The sequence below is a fragment of the Lissotriton helveticus genome, chromosome 2_1, assembly GCF_964261635.1.
Source record: "Lissotriton helveticus chromosome 2_1, aLisHel1.1, whole genome shotgun sequence".
Lineage (NCBI taxonomy): Eukaryota > Metazoa > Chordata > Amphibia > Caudata > Salamandridae > Lissotriton > Lissotriton helveticus.
This window is the reverse complement of record NC_136059.1, coordinates 1,035,851,855-1,035,876,815: the sequence shown is the minus strand read 5'-3', so window position 1 is coordinate 1,035,876,815 and position 24,961 is coordinate 1,035,851,855. Positions and strand designations below refer to the sequence as shown.

The following is a 24,961-nucleotide window of genomic DNA, read 5'->3' as shown; positions in this document are numbered from 1 at the left end:
TTCGTTTTTTGCAGGCAGATATTATCTGCCTTCAAGAAACTCACATCGAAGCCAGTCAGTATAAGCTTTTGGAGCTTGAGGATTTTCAGCTGATCTCATGGACCATATTAGAGGCAAAGACTAAAGGGGTCGCCATTCTAGCGCGACGGGGAAGGGTCAATATAATCCGCTCCTCTGCTGATGTTTATGGTCGATGGGTTATTATTCATGGCAAACTTCAGAATAAAGTCTCACACTCTGTTCAGTTTATGGCCCGGTACTTGACGATCCAGAACTATACAACTGGCTAAACCTCGAGCTGGTTGGTTGGCCAGCTCAGTTTATATTATGAGGTGATTTTAACATAAATATTGACTGTGAACTTGCTAATCAATCGGCGGTAGTATATGCTGGCCGAAAACCTAAAGTCTATAGGGCTTTACGGCAAATGAATGAACTGCACGGTTTGATAGATGTATGGGCTTCTTTCAGAAGGAATGACCCTGGGTTTACTTTTTTCTCCGCACCACACAAAACTCATTCCAGGCTAGATAAGTTTTTTTATCTCTCCAATCCTGGCTGAAGGTTCTAGTATTACTAGATATCCGAGATTAATGCCGGATCATAATCCGCTTGTACTCGAGGTTAACATACAGCCTAGGGTTAGGAAACCAGATGCATGGACGTTTAATCGTGGTCTGTTAAGAGATAGCAAGTATATCGAATGCATGGCTTTATGGATAACAAGATTTCTAAACGAAAACATAGGTAGTACTTGTGTACAAAATGTTTAGGACACACTTAAAGCTGGGATAGGGGAGAAACTACTCGATCTGGATGGGAAAGCCAGAAAAGGGATAAAGGGAAACTACAGGAGCTATATAGAGATCTTGAAGAGGCTAAGATCAATCTGGCCAGGGTTGTGTTTGGGGGTGGCAACGGTGATGCTGCTCAAACTCAGATTTTAATTGCTAAGTCAGCCATAATAGAAATTTCACAGGCTAAAGCAGCAAGCACATTTTTAGCCTGGCCTTCTAACATTTTTGAGAATAGCGAAAGAGCTGGGCATATGTTAGCTTCCAGAACTAGAGAAAGAGAATCTGCCATGCGAATCGAAAGCATTTTGGATCCTGAAGTAGGGTTAGTTACTGAAGAAGGCGCCATAGCTCTAGCTTTCCAGAAATGTTATCAAAATCTTTATAATGAAGATATTAGTGAGATGGTTCATGCTGAATTCCAAATATATCTTAAGGAAATCGAGGTAGGGGCTCTATCCTTGGAAGAGCTAGATATGTTAGATGCGGAAATTAAAATTGAAGAGTTATGGCTAGCTATAGATTCTCTCCCTAGTGGCAAGGCTGTTAGTCCTGATTTTATACCGGGAGAATTCTATACGTTTTTTCGATCCCAGCTCACTCCCGTTATGTTAGAGACGTTCCGAAGGGTCCAAAATGGTGAGAAGCCTCCTGAATCTTGGTGGAGAGCCAGGATTGTTACATTTTTAAAGAAAGGCAAGATACCATCAGATACCAGGTCCTATCGACCAATAACTCTTATTAATAGTAATATCAAAATTTACTCCAAAATTCTTGCAAATCGGCTGGCAGGGGTGATCAAAAAGCTAGTGTCGCCTCAACAACATGGTTTTGTGCCTGGTCGCGAAACTATCGAACATATACACCGCACAATAGCGTTGTTTGATTATACTAAGGTTACAGGAGACCCTATGGCTTTAATCCTGCTTGATGCGGAGAAAGCTTTTGATAAGGTGTCCTGGCCTTTTTTGTGGGCTGCATTGAGACATTATGGTCTTGGGGAGAGGTTTATTCGTGCGATTCAGAGCATGTACATACACCCAACCGCTCAAATTTCAGTCATGGAAATTCAATCTGAAACAATCAACATACTGAGAGGAACAAGGCAGGGGTGTCCCTGCTCCCCATTATTATTTGCAATTTACATTGATCCCTTTATTAAAAATATTTTTTCTGATGTATTAATCCGTCTGGTGCGGGCTAAGGGCGGGGACACCAAAATTCTGGGTTATGCTGACGATTTAGCTATTCTGACAGACTGCCCGCAGGTAGCATTGCAAGAAATTCAAATAATTACGTCACAGTTTGGTGTAATTTCTGGTTATCACTTAAATGAAGCAAAAACCCAAATAATATATAATGATAAAATTACTCTGGCTGACCCGCGGGTTGTCTGCAAGTCTAAATATTTAGGGATAGAGATCAGTTCTAAACCTGAGGAGATAGTTGAGATCAACCTGAACCCTCTGATGTGTAAATTAGATGCTGATGCTCGTCGAATTAACAATTTACAGTTAACGTTGATGGGCAGATGTAATGTTATAAAAATGATCTTCTTACCCAAGATTTCATACTTTCTTAGAGCCATCCCCTTGTTGATTGACCAAATTTGGTTTAAAAAGCTAGAACGGATTACTTCTTGGTTTCTAAGGGCCGGCAAATGCCCAAGACGGGCTATGAAATATATGACTCTCCCTAGAGAGAGGAGGGCTGGACGGTACTTAACTTTCAGGTGTACTATTGGTCGATAACGTTGAGACATATTGCTGAACTGTTAGATGTAGGAGTTGCAGATCCCTCTGATACTTCAATTTATCATTTAATTTATGGGGAAGAAGCTCGTTTAGACATATCGACTTTGCCTATTTTAAACGTGTGAGGTTTAAGGTTCTGCTGGGTGCTTTTAAAGTCTGGACGACAGTTCGGAATATGTTTAATATTGGGAGAATTCACCTATACTCTCCTTTTGCAGGGAATACTCTACTCCCCGAAATTTTTTCGGGATGGGTATTTTGAAGAGTGGTCAGCACAAGGGGCTATTGTAATAGGGGATATTTTCTCTGAATCGGGGTTTCTGACCTTTGAATCCATAAAGCAGAAATTGGCGATAGGCAATGTTTTAAATTCTTACAGATTCAAGACTTTTTTTCTAAAAAAACTGTCAGTTGGATTCGTATTCCGTTGGTGGAACTGATTAATGGGAACCAATCGACTATATCCACTATCTATAAACTGGTTAATGCTAAGAGGAGTGATGATCTAACCGAGCATTTTAGTTGTTGGCAGACTGGATTACTTGTGGAACAAGGTGTTTGCGAGGACTCTCTAGCTTATAGTCGATCTGCCACTATCTCTGCTAACCTCCAGGTTCAATGCTTTAAGACGTGACTCAACTTGTATATAACTCCTTTTTGTATACATCAATGGTGTGGGGTGGTGGGGGTAAACTGTTCTCGACATGGGGAGCTTGCGGTGGACAGTATTCATATGTTCGCCTTTTGCCCCTCTCTGACCCCATTGTTTAGTCAAAAAGAGCAATGTTTAGAACAAGTGTTTGGATATCTGATACTATTAACACCTCAGGCTATTATGTTGGGTATAGCTGATCAAAATATGGTTGAATCAGATCGAAAGCTATTTTTTGTCGCTATGGCTGTATTGAGACTGTGTCTAGCTACTCTTTGGCTAGACCCCACCCCCCGACTCCACATGAATGGTTTAGTAAATTTCTAAATGTGTGTAAATGGAAATTATCTGTATCCAAGAGAAGAGGACCTAGGGCCCGGAGGGAGAGTGAACAGATTTGGGCCCCTTAACCAAGTGGTTGAATTCTGAACATTAAGGTTTAAGGTAGCTTGATAAAAGTGAATTATGTTTATGTATTCTTTCTTTCCTTTGGGTGGGTTGGGGGAGGTGGTATGAAATTGAAAATAAGATCTATGACACGGACGTTTAATAGGTTTTTTTTTCTGTATGATTCTTTGTGTATGTCATATTTCCTAATAAAATGTTCAAATTTAAAAAAGTGGATGTTTTATAATGTGTTGATTCTATGCATTTGTATATTTTACATGGTTGATCTCAAACGGTGCACAGACATAATATCGACTCCAAAATATCGTCTGGACAGAATATCGAGTTTTAAATATCGTTTGGAGAAAATATCGACTAGACAGAATATCGACAGCCAAAATATCGTTTTTAAGGTAAGTGAAGTAATATCGACTGTAAATAATATAGACAGTGAAAATATCCAAGTATATAATCTAGATAGTAAAAAATATAGTTTTTTAAATAATATTTAATTATTTATAGTGTGTTTATGTTATAATATGTGTGAAAAGTGTCAATTTATTTTATTATTTTTTTTAATTAATTATTTTTTTAATTATTGTGTAATTTAATTCTGTAGCGGGTTGTGGGTTTATAGGGGAATAGGGTGGGAAGTAATTTAATTATAATTAATTAAATATGTAAATTTATTAATTGGTAGTAATAATTAATTAATTGGTAATTAAATAATATATGTTAATTATTTAAAATTTAATTGGTAATTAATTTTATTTAATTGATTAATTGCTAATTATGTCAATTAAAATAATTTATTTTCTCTAGCGGGTTGTGGGTTTATAGGGGAATAGGGTGGGAAGTAATTTAATTATAATTAATTAAATATGTAAATTTATTAATTGGTAGTAATAATTAATTAATTGGTAATTAAATAATATATGTTAATTATTTAAAATTTAATTGGTAATTAATTTTATTTAATTGATTAATTGCTAATTATGTCAATTAAAATAATGTATTTTCTCTAGCGGGTTGTGGGTTTATAGGGGAATAGGGTGGGAAGTAATTTAATTATAATTAATTAAATATGTTAATTTAATAATTGGTAGTAATATTTAATTAATTGTTAATTAAAAAATGTTTGTTAATTAATTAAAATGTAATTGGTAATTAATTTTATTTAATTGATTAATTGCTAATTATGTTAAATGAAAGGGGTATTTTTAGGGTTCAGGGTCAGTTTTTAGTTTTTGGGTAAAGGGGTATTTTTAGGGTTCAGGGTCAGTTTTCAGTTTTTGGGTAAAGGGGTATTTTTAGGGTTCAGGGTCAGTTTTTAGTTTTTGGGTAAAGGGGTATTTTTAGGGTTCAGGGTCAGTTTTCAGTTTTTGGGTAAAGGGGTATTTTTAGGGTTCAGGGTCAGTTTTCAGTTTTTGGGTAAAGGGGTATTTTTTGGGTTCAGGGTCAGTTTTTAGTTTTTGGGTAAAGGGGTATTTTTAGGGTTCAGGGTCAGTTTTCAGTTTTTGGGTAAAGGGGTATTTTTAGGGTTCAGGGTCAGTTTTCAGTTTTTGGGTAAAAGGGGTATTTTTAGGGTTCAGGGTCAGTTTTCAGTTTTTGGGTCAAGGGGTATTTTTAGGGTTCAGGGTCAGTTTTCAGTTTTTGGGTAAAGGGGTATTTTTAGGGTTCAGGGTCAGTTTTCAGTTTTTGGGTAAAGGGGTATTTTTAGGGTTCAGGGTCAGTTTTCTGTTTTTGGGTAAAGGGTTATTTTTAGGGTTCAGGGTCAGTTTTTGGTTTTTGGGTAAAGGGGTATTTTTAGGGTTCAGGGTCAGTTTTGGGTTTTTGGGGTACATATACAATATTGCCTATTATTTAATTAAATGTTGTTACTGTATATATATGTTTTAAGAAATATGATTAAAAATATATATTTTTTTTACTTTCATTAAATATTTAATTATTAAAAGTTATTTTAAGTATTGTTAATTATATTTTAGTAATTAATTTTTTATATTAATGTAATTAAACATTGTTTTTAGTAAAGTCGATATTTTTTACAACGATATTTTTGTAAACGATATTTTGTAGTCGATATTTTTGTACTTACCTGTTTGTACATACAAACTCGATATTTTTGTAGTAGATATTTTCACCTCGATATTTTGGGTACTCGATATTGTGGTAGTCGATATTCTTTCAGTGATCCATCTCAAACTTGAATAAACCTATTCCAAATAAATACTTCATTTAACGTATCCATTAAATCTGTTGTAAAAAAACTAAAACAATCCAAAGCAAGTCTTTTTTTCATTTGTTATGGAAAGGATTCTCAATTACTTTTCTTTTTAAATCTTCAATTAGTTTGCCATGTTTTATCTATTCTGCCCTAAAGTAATATTTAGAACATGCAGCAACTAAAGGAATAGTTACGAATGTGGGTGAAATGGTTCATGAACACTGATCACACATCACACTAGAGGTGTATGTGTTTGTGTATAACGTAAAATCACAGCACAACGTTAAGCCCTAGCTATCAGACAAGGTTCACTGTTGCAATTCGGAGTAATGCTCTGTTTGTGAGCCCCCCAAGACAATGGATTAAATGCTATCACATGGTGAGAATAGCGCAAATGGATTTCATCTTCAGTTTAAAAAATGTCAATCCCTCAAACCGTTCCAGAAATTTACGATTCTTTGTTTCGCTGTGAATTGTCTCTTAACAGTAGCTATTTGCCTCAGAAACCACTGACCAAGGACTCTTGAGGTTCATGGTAAGGTGATGTGAGTAGATGGGAGAGGCACTTTTTTCTGCATTGCTCCTAGATGCTGTCATGTATTGCCAGCGTTTGTGTATACAGGCCTTATTATGACTTTGGCAGTCATGGAGCAGGGCCGAGATGTGCCCCCCTGCAGGCACCCCATGGTGCGGAGGCAACAGGAGGCCCTGTAGGGCACCCTTTGTTTCCTCACCGCCGCACTTTTCATGGCGGTGCTACCGCCATTAAAAGTGTGGAGTGAGGAAACTCCTAATCTGCACCACAGTCAGGAATTGTGGATCCGTGGCGGCAGCAGTGTTTCCATAGCAGTCCAACTGCCGCAGTACTAATGCGGCGGGGGGACTGGCAGTCTGGTGGTCCGCGGATCACCGCCACAGGTTTGGCAGTACACTGGACCACCGAACCCATTTTAAGGGCCTAAGTCTTTTGCTGATCATCTTTAGGATGACACTCTTTTATAGTGAGTCAACTAAAGTTATGATCTATAGACGTTTAGTAATTATAATTTTCTTGGAGAATTTGATTTTTTTTTTAAGGAGTTTTGTATAACACTACACATCACCTGAGACATGACAACAACGTCGAACTTACTAACAACGCCTTCTTAAAAATGTTGGTTTGCTTAGGCAGCCCTTCATTTACAAAGTGAATTGAACCATAAAATAAGCAGAAATTAACAATCATTTACCAAACTCTCTTTTCCAAAACAAAATTAAAATAAATCCTAACATTTTAAAACTGTGTCTTCTCAACATTTCTTGTCATGCAAATGTGTGGCTCTATTCTTGATTATGAGAATGAAAAAATACTTAAATTGAACAGAATGTCTCCAATTGAGGCCACCATGATCACTACAAGAGCAGTCTCAATTATTATTATGCGCACCTCATTTGTATTGAGATTGTATACAGCCAGTCAAAAGTGTTCCATTGCTTCGGAATAATACTGCGTTTGACACACACAACAAATTACTGTTGTAAAAAGAGACCCACTATTTTAAGCTTCTAAAACACATCTGGACTCTGTAATATAAAATCCTCCCTCAAGTGACTGGTGCTTACCATCGCTCTACAGTCAGCCTCTCTCTCCTCCAGCCGCTGTCCAGGGTTCATGCCTAAGATTCCAGGATTTGTGAATGGCCTGATGAGCTCCCCTGTTGGAAGGGCAGCCTCTCTCTCCTCCAGCCGCTGTCCTACCTGCCTACACAGAAGTGCTGCATACAACGTACACATTGGGTGGTATGCATATTCATTCTGATTGAATTATGCATTATGCAGGGTTTTCATATGCAGGTTAAAACACAGGGACAAAAACAGAAAACAAAGTGATTGTAATTAAGTCTAAAATCCCACAATTCTTCCTTTTTCTGACTAGATACGTTCTTCAGAGGAATGTGGAAGAAGCGAAGTTTGGTTGGCACAGAGAATCCTTCATGCCACTGTATAAACATGACCACTCGGTTTGTTCACAATTGCTGTGTTACTCCTTAAGTATAATAAATACGCACTCCTTACCGAAATCATGTCCACCCATTCCCGGACATTTAGAAAGCTTTTCTCACACGTAACATCATACAGCAGCAGGACTCCATCCGCTCGTCTAAAGTATGACTTTGCGATACTTCGAAATCTAGAAATGAGAAAAAATGCATCCTTACACCAGTTCATAACACATATCTCCTCTGTGTACACTTTAGTACAGTTAAATTCATCATGTACAAACCTATTTCTTGATCAGTAGGTATTATATGTCTGACAACCTACCCAACTGTGACTCACATATTCATATAAGATAAGCATGTCTTTTAGGTCTTGCTACAGACAGCTTGATCTGTCAGAGGGACCACCTTCACCACCTTCTTGTAGGATTTTTCTATCGTAATTGGGTTGCTGGTTGATGGGGTGGTGAAACCTACTCAAGCAGCAACCAGAATCCTTGTCAGGATGAAGTCACAAGCAAACCCCAAATTAAACTGTACTCACGCTCTGGTGGTTTGGTGCAAAGCAGTCAGGCTTAACGTAAAGGCAACATGTAAGGTGTTTGTGCAACACTTCGAACAGTAGTAAAATTAAAACACCACACAAAGAGAATCCCACACCAAATTAGGAAAAGAAGGTAGATTTAAAAAAATAAAACAAGACCTAAACAACAAAAATCTAATCAGTAGATCCGGAGGTATATAATTGTAAATATTTTATTGAAAATAGCCCCAAGAAGGCCAAAGTGCTACTCTTGACTGTCTGGCTGTGGGAGACCTAGAAAAAGTCACAAGTTCAGGCTGACCACGATAGAGCACGGTTTGGATTCAGGGACCTCGTTTTGTCCAGCTGAAAGTTACCTTCTCAGTCCAGCGCAAAGAGTCCTGTTTGTGGTGGAGGGGGCCGCGAAGATCAGGGAAGTATCGCGGATGATTGCCAATGCAGCACGAAGAGCAGGCCCGGCGTTGCGGATGGTCGTCGCTATAGTACGAAGATCATGTTGTCGTCGTGAATGGTCGTCTGGTGCTTCTCTATGCCGCTCTCTGAGAGCAGTAGATGCTGCAGTCTAAAGGGTTAGACTGATGGCACTTCGCATTGGCGGGCTGTGCTAGTGACAATATTTCAGCGCCAACAGGCCTGTTGGTAGTTGCGAAGAGACCAAAAGCTTGAATTTAAGCTCTGAGACCATGCCAAGGGTCCAAGACCTAAGGGATCCACTTGGGGGTCAGGGGCTTGTTCCAACTGGCTCTGAGTGATTGTTTAGGTGGTTGTGTGCCTGTAATGTCTCTGTTGCTCTAAACAAGAGGCCAGGAGACAGACTAGTCCAAGGAGTAACTCTGGGAGTTCTGGATTCAGGTGGAGAAACAATCCCTCTGGCTTAGGAAGGAAGCCAGTAGGGCAGTAATGCAGCAAGAGGGTAGTCCAGCAAGACAGTAGTCCGGCAAATGCAATAGTCCAGCAGGGACGCAGTCTAGTAGAATGGCAGTCCTTTCAGCAGCACAGCAGTCTATCCTGGAAGAGTCTCCACAGGTCAGTAGTGTACAGAAGAGTTAGTATCTGAGGTCCAATATTTACACCAGGTATCTTTCTTCTGGAAGATGTAAGAAGCTTCTAGAGGTTTCCCTTTTAAGTCTCCAGACAACCTGCCTTCCCTGTCCGTGCTGCAGATTAACCACACGCGGTATGCAGCCCTATGAGTGGAGGCAGGACATAGCCTATTCAAGTGTAAGTTGGGCTCTGCCCAGTTCCGCCCTCCCATCCTGCCAGTTATGGTTCATCCAGGTACACATAAGCTCACTTTTGTGTGTGCCTGTCCAGGAGGAATACACAAAGCCCAACTGTCAGCTACACCCAGTCATGTGAACCCAGGGTCTGGCCACAGGCACTAAATGGGTAAGACCAGGAAAATGCCAGATTTCTAAAAGCGCATTTTTAAAATTGTAATTTAAAATAAAATCTTAGTTTACCATGAGAGAAGATTTTTCATTTAATTTTCAAAGACTTCAAACATGAACTGGTTGCGTGCTCCCATTTGGAAATCATCATTTAATAAATTAAAGGTAGTAAGGTAACTCCAATGTTATCCTATCGGAGAGGTAAGCCTTGCAGTAGTCACAAACAAATGTAAGAATTTCTCACTACCAAAACATATACAACTTAAAAGTACATGTCCAATTTTTTTAATACACTGCACCCTGACCTGAGGGCTGCCAAAGGCCTACCATAGGGGTGTCTTATATGTATTCAAAAGGAAGGTTTGGGCATGGCAAAAGATTTATTCTGCCAGGTCGAAATGGCAGTTTAAAACTGCACACACCGGCTGCAATGGCAGATTTGAGACAAGTTTAATACACTACTTAAGTGGGTGGCACGGTGAACAGACATAATATCGAGTTTTTAATTTCGACTAGACATAATATCGAGTTTTTAATATCGACTAGACATAATATCGACTAGACATAATATAGACTACAAAAATATCGACTAGAGTAGCCAAAATATCGAAGTCAAAAATATAGAATGACATAATATCGACTAGATAGAATATAGACAACAAAAATATCGAAAATAAGGTAGGTTAATATTTTTTAATTTTTGTGTAATATAATTCTGTAGCGGGTTGTGGGTTTATAGGGGAATAGGGTGGGAAGTAATTTAATTATAATTAATTTACTATGTTATTTAATTTATTGGTATTTATTTTTAATTAATTGTTAATTAAAAATTAATTGGTAAATAATTAAAATATAATTGGCAATTAATTTTAATTGATTAATTGATAAATATGTTATTTTAGTAATTTATTTTCTGTAGCGGGTTGTGGGTTTATATGGGAATAGGGTGGGAAGTAATTTAATTATAATTAATTTACTATGTTATTTAATTTATTGGTATTTATTTTTAATTAATTGTTAATTAAAAATTAATTGGTAAATAATTAAAATATAATTGGCAATTAATTTTAATTGATTAATTGATAAATATGTTATTTTAGTAATTTATTTTCTGTAGCGGGTGGTGGGTTTATAGGGGAATAGGGTGGGAAGTAATTTAATTATAATTAATTTAATATGTTATTTCATTTATTGGTATTTATTTTTAATTAATTGTTAATTAAATATTAATTGGTAATTTATTTAAATATAATTGGTAATTAATTGTAATTGGTATTAATATTTTTTTAATTATATTTATCTATGAAGTATTTACTTTCCCTACTGTTGCACTCACTGGAGTGGGAATAGTAATTTTAACCCCCACGCTATCCAACACTTTCCCTACTGTTGCACCCACTGGAGTGGGTATGCAACGTTTACAACGCAACTTTTACTATGCACTACCATTACAACGAAACTTTTACAACGCAAAAACTTTTACAACGCATACATTTACAAAGCATGTTTTTACAACGCAGATACCTTTACAACGCATACCATTACAACGTAAGTATTGGTAAGTATATAATTATTTTTAAAATGTTATATGTTTGGGTTTTTGGGTAAAGGGGTATTTTTAGGGTTCAGGGTCAGTTTTCAGTTTTTGGGTAAAGGGGTATTTTTAGGGTTTAGGGTCAGTTTTCAGTTTCTGGGGTAAAGGGGTATTTTTAGGGTTCAGGGTCAGTTTTCAGTTTTTGGGTAAAGGGGTATTTTTAGGGTTCAGGGTCAGTTTTCAGTTTTTGGGTAAAGGGGTATTTTTAGGGTTCAGGGTCAGTGTTCAGTTTTTGGGGTAAAGGGGTATTTGTAGGGTTCAGGGTCAGTTTTCAGTTTTTGGGTAAAGGGGTATTTTTAGGGTTCAGGGTCAGTTTTCAGTTTTTGGGTAAAGGGGTATTTTTAGGGTTCAGGGTCAGTTTTCAGTTTTTTGGGGTAAAGGGGTATTTTTAGGGTTCAGGGTCAGTTTTCAGTTTTTGGGTAAAGGGGTATTTTTAGGGTTCAGGGTCAGTTTTCAGTTTTTGGGTAAAGGGGTATTTTTAGGGTTCAGGGTCAGTTTTGGGTTTTTGGGGTACAGGGGTACTTTGTAAAAATAAAGTAAAATTACATTTAAATTAAATTAATTAAATAAAATTAAATAAAATTAAATTATATTATAAGGTTTAATTAATTTATATTCAAAAAATTATTATATACTTACCAATACTTACGTTGTAATGGTATGCGTTGTAAAGGTATATGCGTTGTAAAATCTTGCGTTGTAAATGTATGCGTTGTAAAAGTTTTTGCGTTGTAAAAGTTTTGTTGTAATGGTAGGCGTTGTAAAAGTATGCGTTGTAACGTCATACATCCCTGGAGTGGGAATAGTAATTTTAACCCCTACGCTATCCAGCGCTTTCTCTACTGTTGCACCCACTGGAGTGGGAATAGTAAATTTTACCTCTACGCTATCCAACACTTTTGCTAATGTTGAACTCACTATAGTTGTAACAATAATTTTTAACCATTTTCTATGCTACGCTAAAAATGTTATATATGTTTATTTAATAATATGTTTATATATATATATATATATATATATATATATATATATATATATATATATATATATATATATGTATTATTTTTGGTGATATAATTTTTTAAATTATATAAATTATTTATTAAAATTACATTTTTTTAAAATTATTTCTAAGTTTATATTAAATATATTTATTACTATATTAGTTTTAACTTAATTTTAAGACATTTAAAAAAATCGATATTTTGACAGTCTATATTTTTGTAAGTCGATATTTTGGAGTCGATATTTTGGTACTTACCTGTTTGAAGATAGGGAGTCGATATTTTGTCTCTCGATATTTTTGCCTCGATATTTTTGTATCTCGATATTTGTGACGTCGATATTAAGTCAGTGATCCGGGTGGCACAATCAGAGCTGCAGGCCAACAAGTAGCATTCGATTTACACGCCCTGGACACAGGTAGTGGAACTTTCCTAGGGACATACAAATAAATTAAATATGGCAATTGGGTGTAAGCCAATTGCATCATGTTTTAAGAAGAGATCACAAGCACTTTAGCACTGGTTAGTAGTGCTAAAGTGCACTGAGTCCTAAGGTCAACAACAATGAATTCAGCAAAAAGTAGATGCTAAAAGCAAAAGGTTTGGGGGAAGACCATCCATCTGATCTGGTGTCTTCTAGAATATTATTCAATTATTATTCAATTCAACTGGGCAAGGGAGCACTGGGGAATGATTGAGATGAAGCTGAATTAGCCTGAGGCATCAAAGTGCTTTTTACGAACAATTCATTCTGAGACAAGTGCTCTGGAATACACTAAAGCATGGATGTTAAACATAATGTAAGTGTAACTTGCGGAAGAGTGAAAGTGTATCAGCAACATGGAGGAGTGGAAAGAGTTGGATATAAAGAGCAAAAAAAGGTGGAAGGCGAAACAGAGTTCAGGATTGAGAGATCTGGCATTCATACAGTAAAGTAAACAGAGGAAAGTATTTAGACTTTTAAGTGCAGATGGAGGAGTAGTGTTCTGATATTTTTTCAGAAAATGTCTTTGTTCTATGATACCTTATATCTGCTGGAAGAGAGCTCTTTAGTTGGAAAGGGGAGTACTGTAAAAAGATTTAGAAGCAGCAAAGTTAGATATACATTTTTTGATTTCAAGATTTAAAGTCTCTTTGCTCCTGAGGTTTCTCATCCCTCCACAGACAAGAGTCAAGATAGGTGGATGGTTTTAGTTTTGGAATTTTAAAAGTCATGCAGGTTAGTTTGAATTTGATCCTCGTCTCCAAAGGTAACCAGTAAAGGTCTCTCAGTACTGCTGTTACGTGATCAATAACCATACGTTATAAAGTACATATAACAAGTAGCACATAGAGAATGGGCAATGGGTCAACCACTGTTAGCCACTGGCTCTTATGTAGTGTTCAAGGTTTGCCATTGGTTAGGACTGTTCTTCAAACCATGGCATTTTGTGGAAGATTATATGATTCCAACATTGCTCTCATTGGAACCTTGTAATAAGGGCCTACTTATGAGTTTGGCAGTCCACCAAACTCGAGGTGGAGGGTTGGTGGTGGTTGGGGACAGCCGCACCGGCAGGAGACTGCTGTATTGCGAGTACGGCAGTCGGACCTCCCTAGGACCGCCGCAACTGCTGGGGATCCATGATCCCTGGCAGTAGTGCGGCAGTCTTGAAGCTGTAATTTACTTGGTGGTGCCACTGCAACACTGCCAAGCATATTACAAGTTTCCTCACTGCTAGTGTTCTCTTGGTGGTTCTCACTCGATGAAACTCCTGGCAGTGAGGAAAGAAAGGGAGCCCTACAGGGCCCCCTCTTGTCCCATGCACAGGGGTGCATGCAAACAAGGCACATGCTGTGCCCCCCAGTGTGCATGCAGACCTGCTCCTGCACAGCATGGACTGCACAGTCCATGCCGTGCAGGAATATCCTTTGACGGTCCTGTGGATATGAGCCTTTGTACTGCACCACTACGGGATCGCCACGCCGCCTGACAGACCACAAATTAACTTGTTATCTGGCAGGAGGGTGGCGGTCGACTTTGGCAGACCTGGAGCAGGGTGCTGGCATGGCAGCCCGCTCCGAGTCGTAATCAGGCCCTAAGACACAAATCAGGTAGTTCTCACTCCCTGTGACTCCCACACCACTCACATGCTTTCCCTTGTCCTTTCATCCTTGCTTCCTGTCATCCTCACTCATTGCCCCATCATTCTCCATGCTCATCCCATCCAACCCCACTACTATAATAAGCCTTGCCATATTTATTTGCCTACTTTACTTTTGTTATACTGCCTTGCTCATTCCAGGAAATAGCTAAGGACCAGTCCCCTGTGTAGATTACATAACATTTGCTCATACAGGTGACTGTACTATCTGTAGATATTAGGGTACCATTTTTCAAAACTAACAGGTGATGCATTCAAAGCCTCGCGAACGTGAAAATCAAGTGAATATGCAAATGTTTATATTGAATTCATGCCATTTCTCTTAGCTGCCCTGCTCAAAATAATGACACAGTTGAGAATTGTTGCCATTATTCCTTTCCACTTTCAACAAAAGAAGACATTCAAGGTAATCTAGTCTGTTCATAATTCTCTGGCAGCCTAGATGGAGGGGTCTGTGGTGGAAGCTGATGAGATCTCCCATTACTGGCTTAAAGTACTGCATCATACTACAACAATCATATGTCTTTAATTTGCGGGACCTCTAGTATTGACTTAAGGTACTGCTTTAGATAGGACTTGCATCTGACTAGAGGAACCGCTACTAAAGTACTGCAGCCTGCATTGGGAAAGTGCGGGTTGCAGTTCTAGTAATTTCAAATGTGTGTATTTTTTTAAAAGCGAGACATTAGGTTTTCTTATGCTTATTTCTATTTGGAAATTAATATGTAATATTTAATGTTCTGATGAACAAGCATGGAAACAAACACTTTTTCAAAACTGTTAGAAAATGCACAGTAACGTTTTGTGGTGTCATATGACCATCTGGACTACATTACTTCTTTCCCATAGAGTGAAAGAGCCAACTCAACCTCTCAAATTTCCCATTGTTCATAGGAGGCAGAGGTGTGGGACTGCATCAAGGCAGAACATGTTCTTTCTGATATGGTGCTTCGGACCCTGTATTCTGGCCTCTCTGTGGTGGGGAGATGCCTCAACTGAAAGAAGGCAATTAATATGATCTTAGGTTGGCCAGGTGCACTACAATCGTATTGAGTAGTAGATATAGTATGTTACCAATGTCTGGTGCTCAGTGAATAGTGATTGTTTCTTACTATTCCCTGAATGGTCCCTCTTTTTATAAAACGTTGTTTTTAATGGCAGGATTGTTTGTTTGATGACTTCCTATGCAGTACAGATGTAAACGGCAGTAGGTGTGTATTGTGACTTACGTGAAGAATAGGATGTCTTTGGGCAGTATTGATGTACTATTAACATAAATTTAACTATCAAGTCATTCATACATGAAGTAAAAACTGTGCACATTCAATTTCGTTACCTCTCTTGTCCTGCAGTATCCCACAGCTGAAGGACAGTCGGTTCGCCATCAACCACCAGCGTTTTCATGTGAAAATCAACTCCTTTAAATGAAAAAAATGTAATCTTAGCATGGCACTATACTATGCAAGAAAACAATGTAATATCATGAAGGATTACTTTGGATTCAAAAACCCCAACTAAAATCATACGCTCTATGATAAAATGTGTATATGTTTTTAATGTACCTTTTATGATACGATTGTATCGAAATAAAGGAATAAAGAAAGAAAATCAATAGGGTGAGGTCTTCTTCTGCTTGAGATATTTAGACAATTATATTTTCAGATTTTTCTGTTTATTGTTTTGTTTATACAAATCAACAGCTACAAGTTCAAGGTTGGATTGTGTGTCCCTGTAGAGGGAGGTGACCGTCATTGATCTTTAATTCCTACCCGTGTCAGCCATGTGAGAAACTCCCTGGGTGCTGTAGCATTTTTGTGAAGATAACATAGTCCCGCTTTGGTATCTGCTTTTCTGTAAACAAAAGAGTTTTTCAGAGCGAGCACTATAAACATGGCTCCCGCTCAAAGACCTTCAGTGCTGAGAATGGTGCCACTGTAGCAGTGACTCTCTTCACAGCACAGAGATGCCCGCCAGGCAAACAAGTAGCTCCAAACAGGGTAGCCAGCCTTCCACAGGATGGCAGAGTGTATAACACCAGAGTATCATAAGTGAAATATTGGCTGACAGAAATATTGTGCTCCAAATGTTGTTTACAAAATATAACCCCATTGGAGCGAAAAGTAAGAAATCTACATCTTTTTGTAAGCAATCTTTTGCACACAATACTTCTGCCAGGAGCCGGTTGACCAATAGGTAGAGAGAAAGTAAACATTTTTGGTAGGATATATTATTTATGAGATATTTTTGAATCTATGTGCTTGTAATCTACGATTTTTAGTCCAATTTCTTTCAATGAGTACTTTGCAGGTCTACCTATCGATCCAGGAGGTTTGCCCCTAGCAAGAGCTCTATTAACTTGCACTTCAACAACACTTAAACGGACATAATCAAAAAAATGGGCAGGCCTGAGCCCTGCCAAGTACCTATGAATGTAGTTCTTTGTCTGGCGTTATTGCTTACTTCGGTATTGTTCACTTGTTTTGTTGATATTTCCAAGCACAACATCAAAACCACTGGTCCTAATAAGCACTTTTGTCTAAAGCTATCTGGTGAGTGGACCTGTGATCTCATTTCTCATTATGGGCTTAATGCACGCGGCCATATCAGAGAAACTGTGAACTGGTCACTGGTTCAAGGAAGCAAAGAAAACTGAGTTGCACTATTTTTGCAATTTAGAACGGAGCAAACAGATTTTTCTCAATTTAAATCAGCATAAGATTTTGGATACAAGGTTAAAAATGCAAAACCGTATTTGTGAAAAGTATGCTGGAAAAACAGGGCATTCATTGTAAAGATCGAAGAATACGCTCCTTGACTGCAGGGACTTTTTAACTTCTTTCACAACATCTACCAGATAAATAGCATTCTTTTCATATATGATATTATTTACAAATACCAGACAGTATACAAAAAAATGTTTGGCCTTGAAAAAGCCCCACTAGGGAGCGAAACACGTTTTGGCTAGTTTGCTTGCAACACTGATCTACTATGAACTTATTGATTTTCAATATATTTTGACTGGGGACTCTACCAAAAAGAATTTCCATATCTTCTGATTCTGTTTGAAGCTGTCTGCCTGAATCCATTATTTCAATATTGTCTTATGTGGGATTAGGGGTTTGGCCCACCACAGGTTATGAAAGTGTCTAAAAAAACTAAAGTCAATAAAGGGAGACAAAGCCCCTGGTTTTTACCCCTCCCTGCAAAACCATTCATTGTAAGTGAGAGTTTAACAAATTCATCATAACCTGTGAGTAGCCCTCATAAAAAGGGGAACAGATTGTAGACTAATTTTGCTAGTTAATGCAACAAAGAGCTGGTTAATTTTACTTCAACCATGGAACAGCACTTCACATTGAAAAATATTATAATAATAGTGGCAAAAGAGTGTGAAATCATTTCTGCCAGATTTGCCCTTGTGCTAATATTGTTTCTCGATCCTTTATTATACAATCACAGAAATTGTGCTAATGAATTTGCACTATTTGTTGGCCCACTGCAAAATTCCTGAAACTGTTACAATGTATTGGCATCTTCCGTGACATGAAGCCATTTCTAGTGACTTTTTCAATTATATTACATTGAATTTTATAATCTGAATAATTGTCATCTCTCTTATGAAATGTTGGACAGTTAATTTCAAGGGAATTTATTTAGAGAAGCTTGAATTATTTAAACCAAATTGGAGGGATGAATTAATAATCCCTATGTGAATTCAATCTCTTACTATAAGTCAATAAAACTCACATAACAACATGCAACAATTAAAAAAACACAATTACGTAAAGCACAAACACGAACAAGGTGTATAGAAAAAAGGATTTTATCAAAAGATAATTCAATCAATATATACAGTAAAAGCAATAATAGGTCTGTAGGTCTATAAATGATATGTAAATATACAACACAACAGGACCTAAAAACACCTATCCACAAAGTACAATAAATGATACAAAAGGAAGAGGTGGAGGTCGACGTTTCGGTCTCTTTAGAGGATGCTTATCGAGACCATCTTCAGGACTGTAGTCAATTAAAAACTGTATAATGACAGAATGTATCCTCAAATGAATTCAGGATATCGAAGTTTATTCAAAATGATGGGCTTCAAATCTGCATTTATTGTACTTTGTGGATAGGTGTTTTTAGGTCCTGTTGTGTTGTATATTTACATATCATTTATAGACCTACAGACCTATTATTGCTTTTACTGTATATATTGATTGAATTATCTTTTGATAAAATCCTTTTTTCTATACACCTTGTTCGTGTTTGTGCTTTACGTAATTGTGTTTTTTTAATTGTTGCATGTTGTTATGTGAGTTTTATTGATTTACAGTAAGAGATTGAATTCACATAGGGATTATTAAATCATCCCTCCAATTTGGTTTAAATAATTCAAGCTTCTCTAAATAAATTCCCTTGAAGGCACTTTCACCCTTTTATCATAATTACCCAAGCCCTCAAGGGTATTCTGGGTTGCTCACTGTTTGTAACTTTGTGGACAATTAATTTGACACCATTTTAAGCAGAGGCTAGATGCAGAACTAAAAGCCAAATAATGTCAAGAACTTACCAAGGGTGGCGCTTGTGTTCCCCCGAAATTCATTTTTGCAAAGTCGCATGAGAAAACTCGATTTTCCAACGGCAGCATCACCCGCCAGGACAATCTTAAAAGCCTTCGTCGGTTTAGATTTGTGATCTCGGTCTGTCGCATTTTCCTTAAAATTAAAAGATAGACAAACCTTTACAGAAATGTCCCGCCTGTACAAACAGATCAGTATAAAAAAGTTCACAGATTTTTCCTGCTGGTCTTGAGCATCAGCAAATCAATTCTTTAAAGATATGTCATTGCAAGAACGCAAAATAAATCACTGCTGGGGTTTGATGTATGTAGATTCTGTAAGAATTTCTCTGCAAGGGTTGAAGTTATTAAAATCTATGGACTGCTGACAGTAGTAATATTTTTGGTTTCTCCATGGTCGTAGCTTAGTTAGTGAATTTTTAGGACGGGTGGAGGGTAATGAGGGTGAATCTCAAATTTTCTGACAAAAAATCAGTGCACCACAGGATGAATGAGTGAGGTGACCACGATTAAGGAATGACTGATCCTATGAAGAGCAGAGTCAGTACTGATTTGCATCAGTTGATCCTTTGGGGCTGATTTAGAGTTTAGTGGACAGGTACTCTGTTGCAACTGCAACGGAGTATCCTGTCTGCCAAACTCAATGTTAAGCCAATAGACCAGAATTAACTCTGTCATTGTAAAACTCACTTCAACAGTCCAAACAAGTAGGTGCCATCAGAAGTAGTCCATCCGACCATCCACCCTGCTATGTGAGGGCGGTCAGATGCCCTTTTTTTACTGTCCGTCACCGTCAGATATACCCAGGTGGCAAGGAACAGTAAAAAAAGAAAAATTACCCCCACACCATGGGGAAAAACTGGTGTGGGGGCATTCATTTTTTTCTTTATTTTTGAAAAACAAATTCCTGCTTTGTGTGTTTTTATTTTGGAAAAATAAAAAAACCTTTTGAAAAGTTTGACAGCCAACTGTGTTGTCTGACAGAGCCATCCGTTAAACATTTCCTACGCTTAAAGGAACTATCCTGATTGAGGTTCCTAGCAATGTATAGAGATAACGGTAAGGCTGGTGGACATTTCTAAATTTGGTCTTAAAGGCAGTAAAGACCTTCTTTACTCTGTGTACTAAAATCCTAAACCAGGCCCTCTGTCTAAAGTGGCACAGAGGGCAAAAGAACAATGGTTTGGATTGGTAAACTAAGGGATCACCACTGGGTAGATATTTGCAAGCATTCGTCCCATCACCTTTTGGGTGTTTAATTGCCTGTAATATGATGGGAAAGCTGAGACTGGCATAGCTTTCCAAGCTGTCTACGGCCAATTTTTGAAAATTCTAAATAGTAGTAAATTTGCATTCATTTTAGGAGTATTTCTATGCATGAATATTTGCTACGTTTTTGGTAAACCGGTCATTGTAGTGCATATTTGCAAAGATGTGTAGCAATGCAGCGCAGCAAGAAAAGGTGCTGTGCTGCACTGTGTCACCTGAAGAGAGTAGAACTGTATCATACCTTCAAAGAAATGGTGCAATTCTAGTCTCTTCATGCTCAGGTGCAATTTGGGCTGCCTACGGGCAGTACGGTTCCCATTGTGCCATATTGCAAGGGTGTCTGCGTTATGGTCAGTATAGTTTTTGTACAGGAAAGAGTACCTTTCTGCACAAAAACTATCATTAGGGGCTTTTTCCTTTTTCAGAATGCAGCACATGTTTCTCCTTGATACACAACCCTCAGGCAGGTGCACCATTTTGGCACAAACCCATGTCTAAGACTATCTGTAAATATAGGTTTGTGTCAAAATCCACAGGTGGATGCACAGGAATTCCCATGCACCACCCACAGAATGCTTACTTGATGCAGAGGCAAAGGCAGCACAATGAGCTGCATTGCATTACTTTTTCTTACAAAGCCACGCAAATCGACATTTGCATGGCTCTGTAAATTCCCAAAAAGATTTTGTGTCAGGACTTCCTAGAAAAGCTGATGCAACCCCAATGCTAAATCTTTGTAAATCTTGGCCTAAATATATTTAAGATACTGATCCAAAAAATTAACATGTTAAAACCTCTTAGTGAAATCGGGATGGCAAGAAAAAACAACGCAGACATAGCAGGCCCCACTCAAGACCTCTAGAACCAACTACCAAGCCAAAAATGCATTTACTTGGGGGTGTCACTAAGCCCCAGGGTTTCTTTGTACTTGGATATCGGTTCAATTCTGGCCCAGGCCCACTCTGTTAATGGTACACAGTGCGCAGATCAGAGAAGTGCTCAATATTTACAATACTGGCCCATGTGGCAAATTCATATGGACTAATCATTTGGAACCAATTTGCCACAAGTTGGTCTTGTTAGAAAAAAATGAAATCTTCTTTTACCTACCTTCTTTGTATATACACTCTGTCTTCAGCTTAAGCAACTTGGTGTATGTAAATGTGCATATGTTTTTTAAATATCTTTACATAAACCACATACATTTTATTTTGAAAGACATTTTAATTTAACATTGTATAAGCTTAAACAGTTTTGAAGTAATGATCAATTCCATGAAGAAAAAGTAATACAAATGCATCTAACTTACAAGAAAACAAACTATCAGATAAAATTGTATCTCTAACCAATAAAGCAAAATCAATAGCATAATCATAAGGAAAGAACAAGACACATGTGTCAAAAGACCAAAATTGCGAGTAATAATTTTCTGTCCTTTACATATTCAACAATGAAAGGCTCCATTCGGAAAGCCATTTGTGCATCTATATTGAAATTACATGGTCAAATGTTTAACAAGTGGAAAATAGGACTGGGCTTTATAAAAATGTGTCTTTACACTTCTAAAAATGTAGTTGTGAGTAATTCTGCGTTACGGGACAGAATTGCCCTATGAAGGCTGTTACACCCCAAACGTGTACATACGCTGGTATGCATAAACATTTTCAAAGCCTATTCTTATCAGAGGGGCGGTTACAAATGTACTCCTATTAAGAGCCGTAGTAAACGTCTATCTAGAATCCCTTCCTGGTAAAGCAACAAGGAACTTTAATGGTGCATGCTAAACATTGCTAGGTCACTATGCAAAAGCAGAGGACACATGCATGGCCTATGCAGAGACCATAAATCAGACCTCTGTTTCATCAAAGTAACCTAGTTAGGGGATAATGCAACACTTATTCTACATGAAGCAATCCCTGACAGTTACACAACTATCTTCATAAATTGACCTCTAGGAAAATTGGAAGAGAGTTAGTGGTAGTCCATAAAAATACACTACCCACATCCTTTATTAAAAGGCAACAACATTTGAGAAAGTAAAACAATACTCATTAACTGTTCTCCATCTCTAACTTAAGATATCACCACTTTGCATATACAGGATTGATCTCAAATACATTGAAATGCCTTCTTAAAATCTGATCATTCTTGCTCCTTCTGCGGGTATTGAGCATATAGTTGTACTCCTGATATCATGTGGTAATTTTTTGAATGACACTTATTGGCATTGTTATGTGGATTTCAAATTGCACTGGTATTCTGGTGCTGAGCAGATGTGTATTTCTCTGCCTGCTTATGGTAGGTTGGTTAATTAAAAAGCTGGTCTTCAGCTTCTTGCGGAATTTAAGAAGAGAAAAGGAGGCTCTGATGTGGAGTGGAAGTCTGTTCCACACTTTAGGAGCAATGTAAGAGAACGCTTGTCCTCCTGATATGGTTCTGTTTACGCATGGGATATAATGGAGTCCTGTGGAGGAGCAGAGGTATCTGGGTGGTTGGTGGAAGGTGATACGACTGTTCAGGCGGTTGAGCCTCAGTCATGTAGCGCCATGAATGTGTGTAAGAAGTTTGAATTGAGAGCATTTCTGTGTTGGTAGCCAGTGGAGTTATGATTTGGGTTCTGTGTGTGAGGCTGAGGACGAGTCTGGTTGCTGAGTTCTGGATGATTTGTAGTCTTTTAGTGAGTCGCTTGGTGATCCCAGTGATGGAGCACAGTCTCAGAGAAAAGAGACTTGCTCGGAGTAATCCGCTCGTTTAACTCACTAACAAGTTATTAATAAAGTTTTGTGAAAACGAATACGCATTTACATGAACACTTTTGGGTAAGCAAAGCTAGCTTATGTGTGTACTAATGCAGATAACATTGAAGAAAGACTAATACCGCTTTAAACGGGAAATCTTTTTTGCGCATGCGTCAACTACTTCTACGTAGTTTGACGAAGTAACGCTTGAAGGGAAATTCTGGGTCATGAGCAGAAGCTGTTAACATGACGGCTTGAAGACTCGCATGCATGGCACCTGCTTACTTCAAATTAGAGCAAGCTATTTTACTAATACTAACGTGGGGAAAAGTGAAATAAATAAAATGGGATAGAGTAGAGGTGGATGGTATACAGTGTAACCACTTATTTTGAGATATTAACATCTGTCTTTTGGTTTTTTCATTAGCGCATATTTGCGCCTTTCTCGCATAACTGAATGAGCTGAATGGCGTGTAGTCTGACCATGCCCACTGAGTGAAGCCATGAAGGGCAATGACACAGCAGTTGAAAGAGAGCCAAGATCGAGTGCTGCAGCCTGGGAACGAATGGTGCAGAGTTCGATAGTGACATTTTCTATTCATCGTAGTGTCATTAATGTTGCATTATTGATAGATGGAGTGTATGGGAATAGAATTAATCAATAAAAAGTAAGAGGTCGGGTTTATGAACAATGCTTTAACTGAATTTAGTGACATGAAAACATGGTGTGATGAAGGCACACCTTTGCCGGACCAATCAGATTTCGTATTTTACAATATTGAAACATTAAAGGGTGGAACATGCGGAACGAAAGGTATAATTAAGATAGTTTTAGTTAGTTAGTCGGAGATCAGAGGATGCAGAGCCGAGGAGAGGTGCTGCTGGAGACTTGCTGAATGCTGGGAGAGAAGCTGCTGCTGTAAATTGCTGATGAAGAGCTGATTACAGAACCTGAAGAAGAAATTTCAATCCTAATTTAATAGGGTTAGATTTGAAGATCACGGAAGAATCTCGAGGAGGAAGAGAGTGTCAGAGAGGGATGTGGCGCAATCGTCGATATCTTAGAGAGGGTAACTATCCTGTCCTGATTCCTGTCCTGAAGTGTTTGTCTCCTGAATCTATTCTCAGGGGACCCCCACCTGCCCTTTGGCCAGGGGGGTTGGTCTTCCACACCATCATTGGTAAATATAATTTTCTGTTATCTGCAAATGTTTTGATCTTTTCTCTCTGTCCTCTCCCTTTCCGACATCAGTTATTGCGTGAGTCAGAGATAAGGTATTGTGTTTATTAATTAAACTTTATCTCCTATGAATGATGGTGATTGCACTGTATTGAGGCTGTTCACATGTATCTAAAATTTAGATAAAGATTTGAAAACTTCTTGAGTCTGTGGTGATTTACTTAAAGTATAGAAAGTTAGCTTATGTTAATTATCACATCAACTAGTTCAACTAATGGTCCATCGACCAGAGGAAAGAACTTGTTGATCTGTGAAGAGTTAGTTGAAGACTGAGCAGAGGTATTAAATAAACTAATCCTAAACAGTTTGTAAATGTTTATAAATCTTGAACCGAACCAGCGGTTTTAACCATTGTGAGTTTTTATGGGCCCAGGTAAGTATATGGTAGTGCAGGATTTGTTGTTGGTGGACCACTGGAGCACCAGCATAGAGGTTGTTCCCACAGTCTAACTTGCTGTTGACTACGGTGTGAGTGACAGTTTTTCTTGTGATGCTTGAAAGACATTTGAAGATCTTCCTCAGCATCTTCAGGGTGTGGACGCAGGATGCAGTGATTGAGCTGACATATGCGGTCATGTCCAGTTTGTGGATGATTACTTTTCTGAGGTTCCTGGCATGGGTTCTGAATGTTGTGTCCAAGTTCGACTCGCCACCACTGGAGT

At 38.0% G+C, this 24,961-nt stretch overlaps 1 protein-coding gene across 4 annotated transcripts in view; it reads right to left on the bottom strand.

Moving 5' to 3' along the window:
• RASEF (RAS and EF-hand domain containing) overlaps positions 1–24,961 on the bottom strand; it is a 369,451-nt gene that overhangs the window by 28,522 nt on the left and 315,968 nt on the right. For all 4 annotated transcript variants that reach the window (XR_013607103.1, XR_013607104.1, XM_078675838.1 and 1 more), the window contains 3 exons: positions 19,044–19,188; positions 15,807–15,888; positions 7,870–7,984 (listed from right to left, as the gene is read on the bottom strand). Coding sequence is in view for 2 of the 4 variants with exons in the window: in XM_078675838.1 (XP_078531964.1) it covers positions 7,870–7,984; positions 15,807–15,888; positions 19,044–19,188 (342 nt within the window). In the remaining 2 variants the exon portion in view is untranslated. The remainder of the gene's footprint in view (positions 1–7,869; positions 7,985–15,806; positions 15,889–19,043; positions 19,189–24,961) is intronic.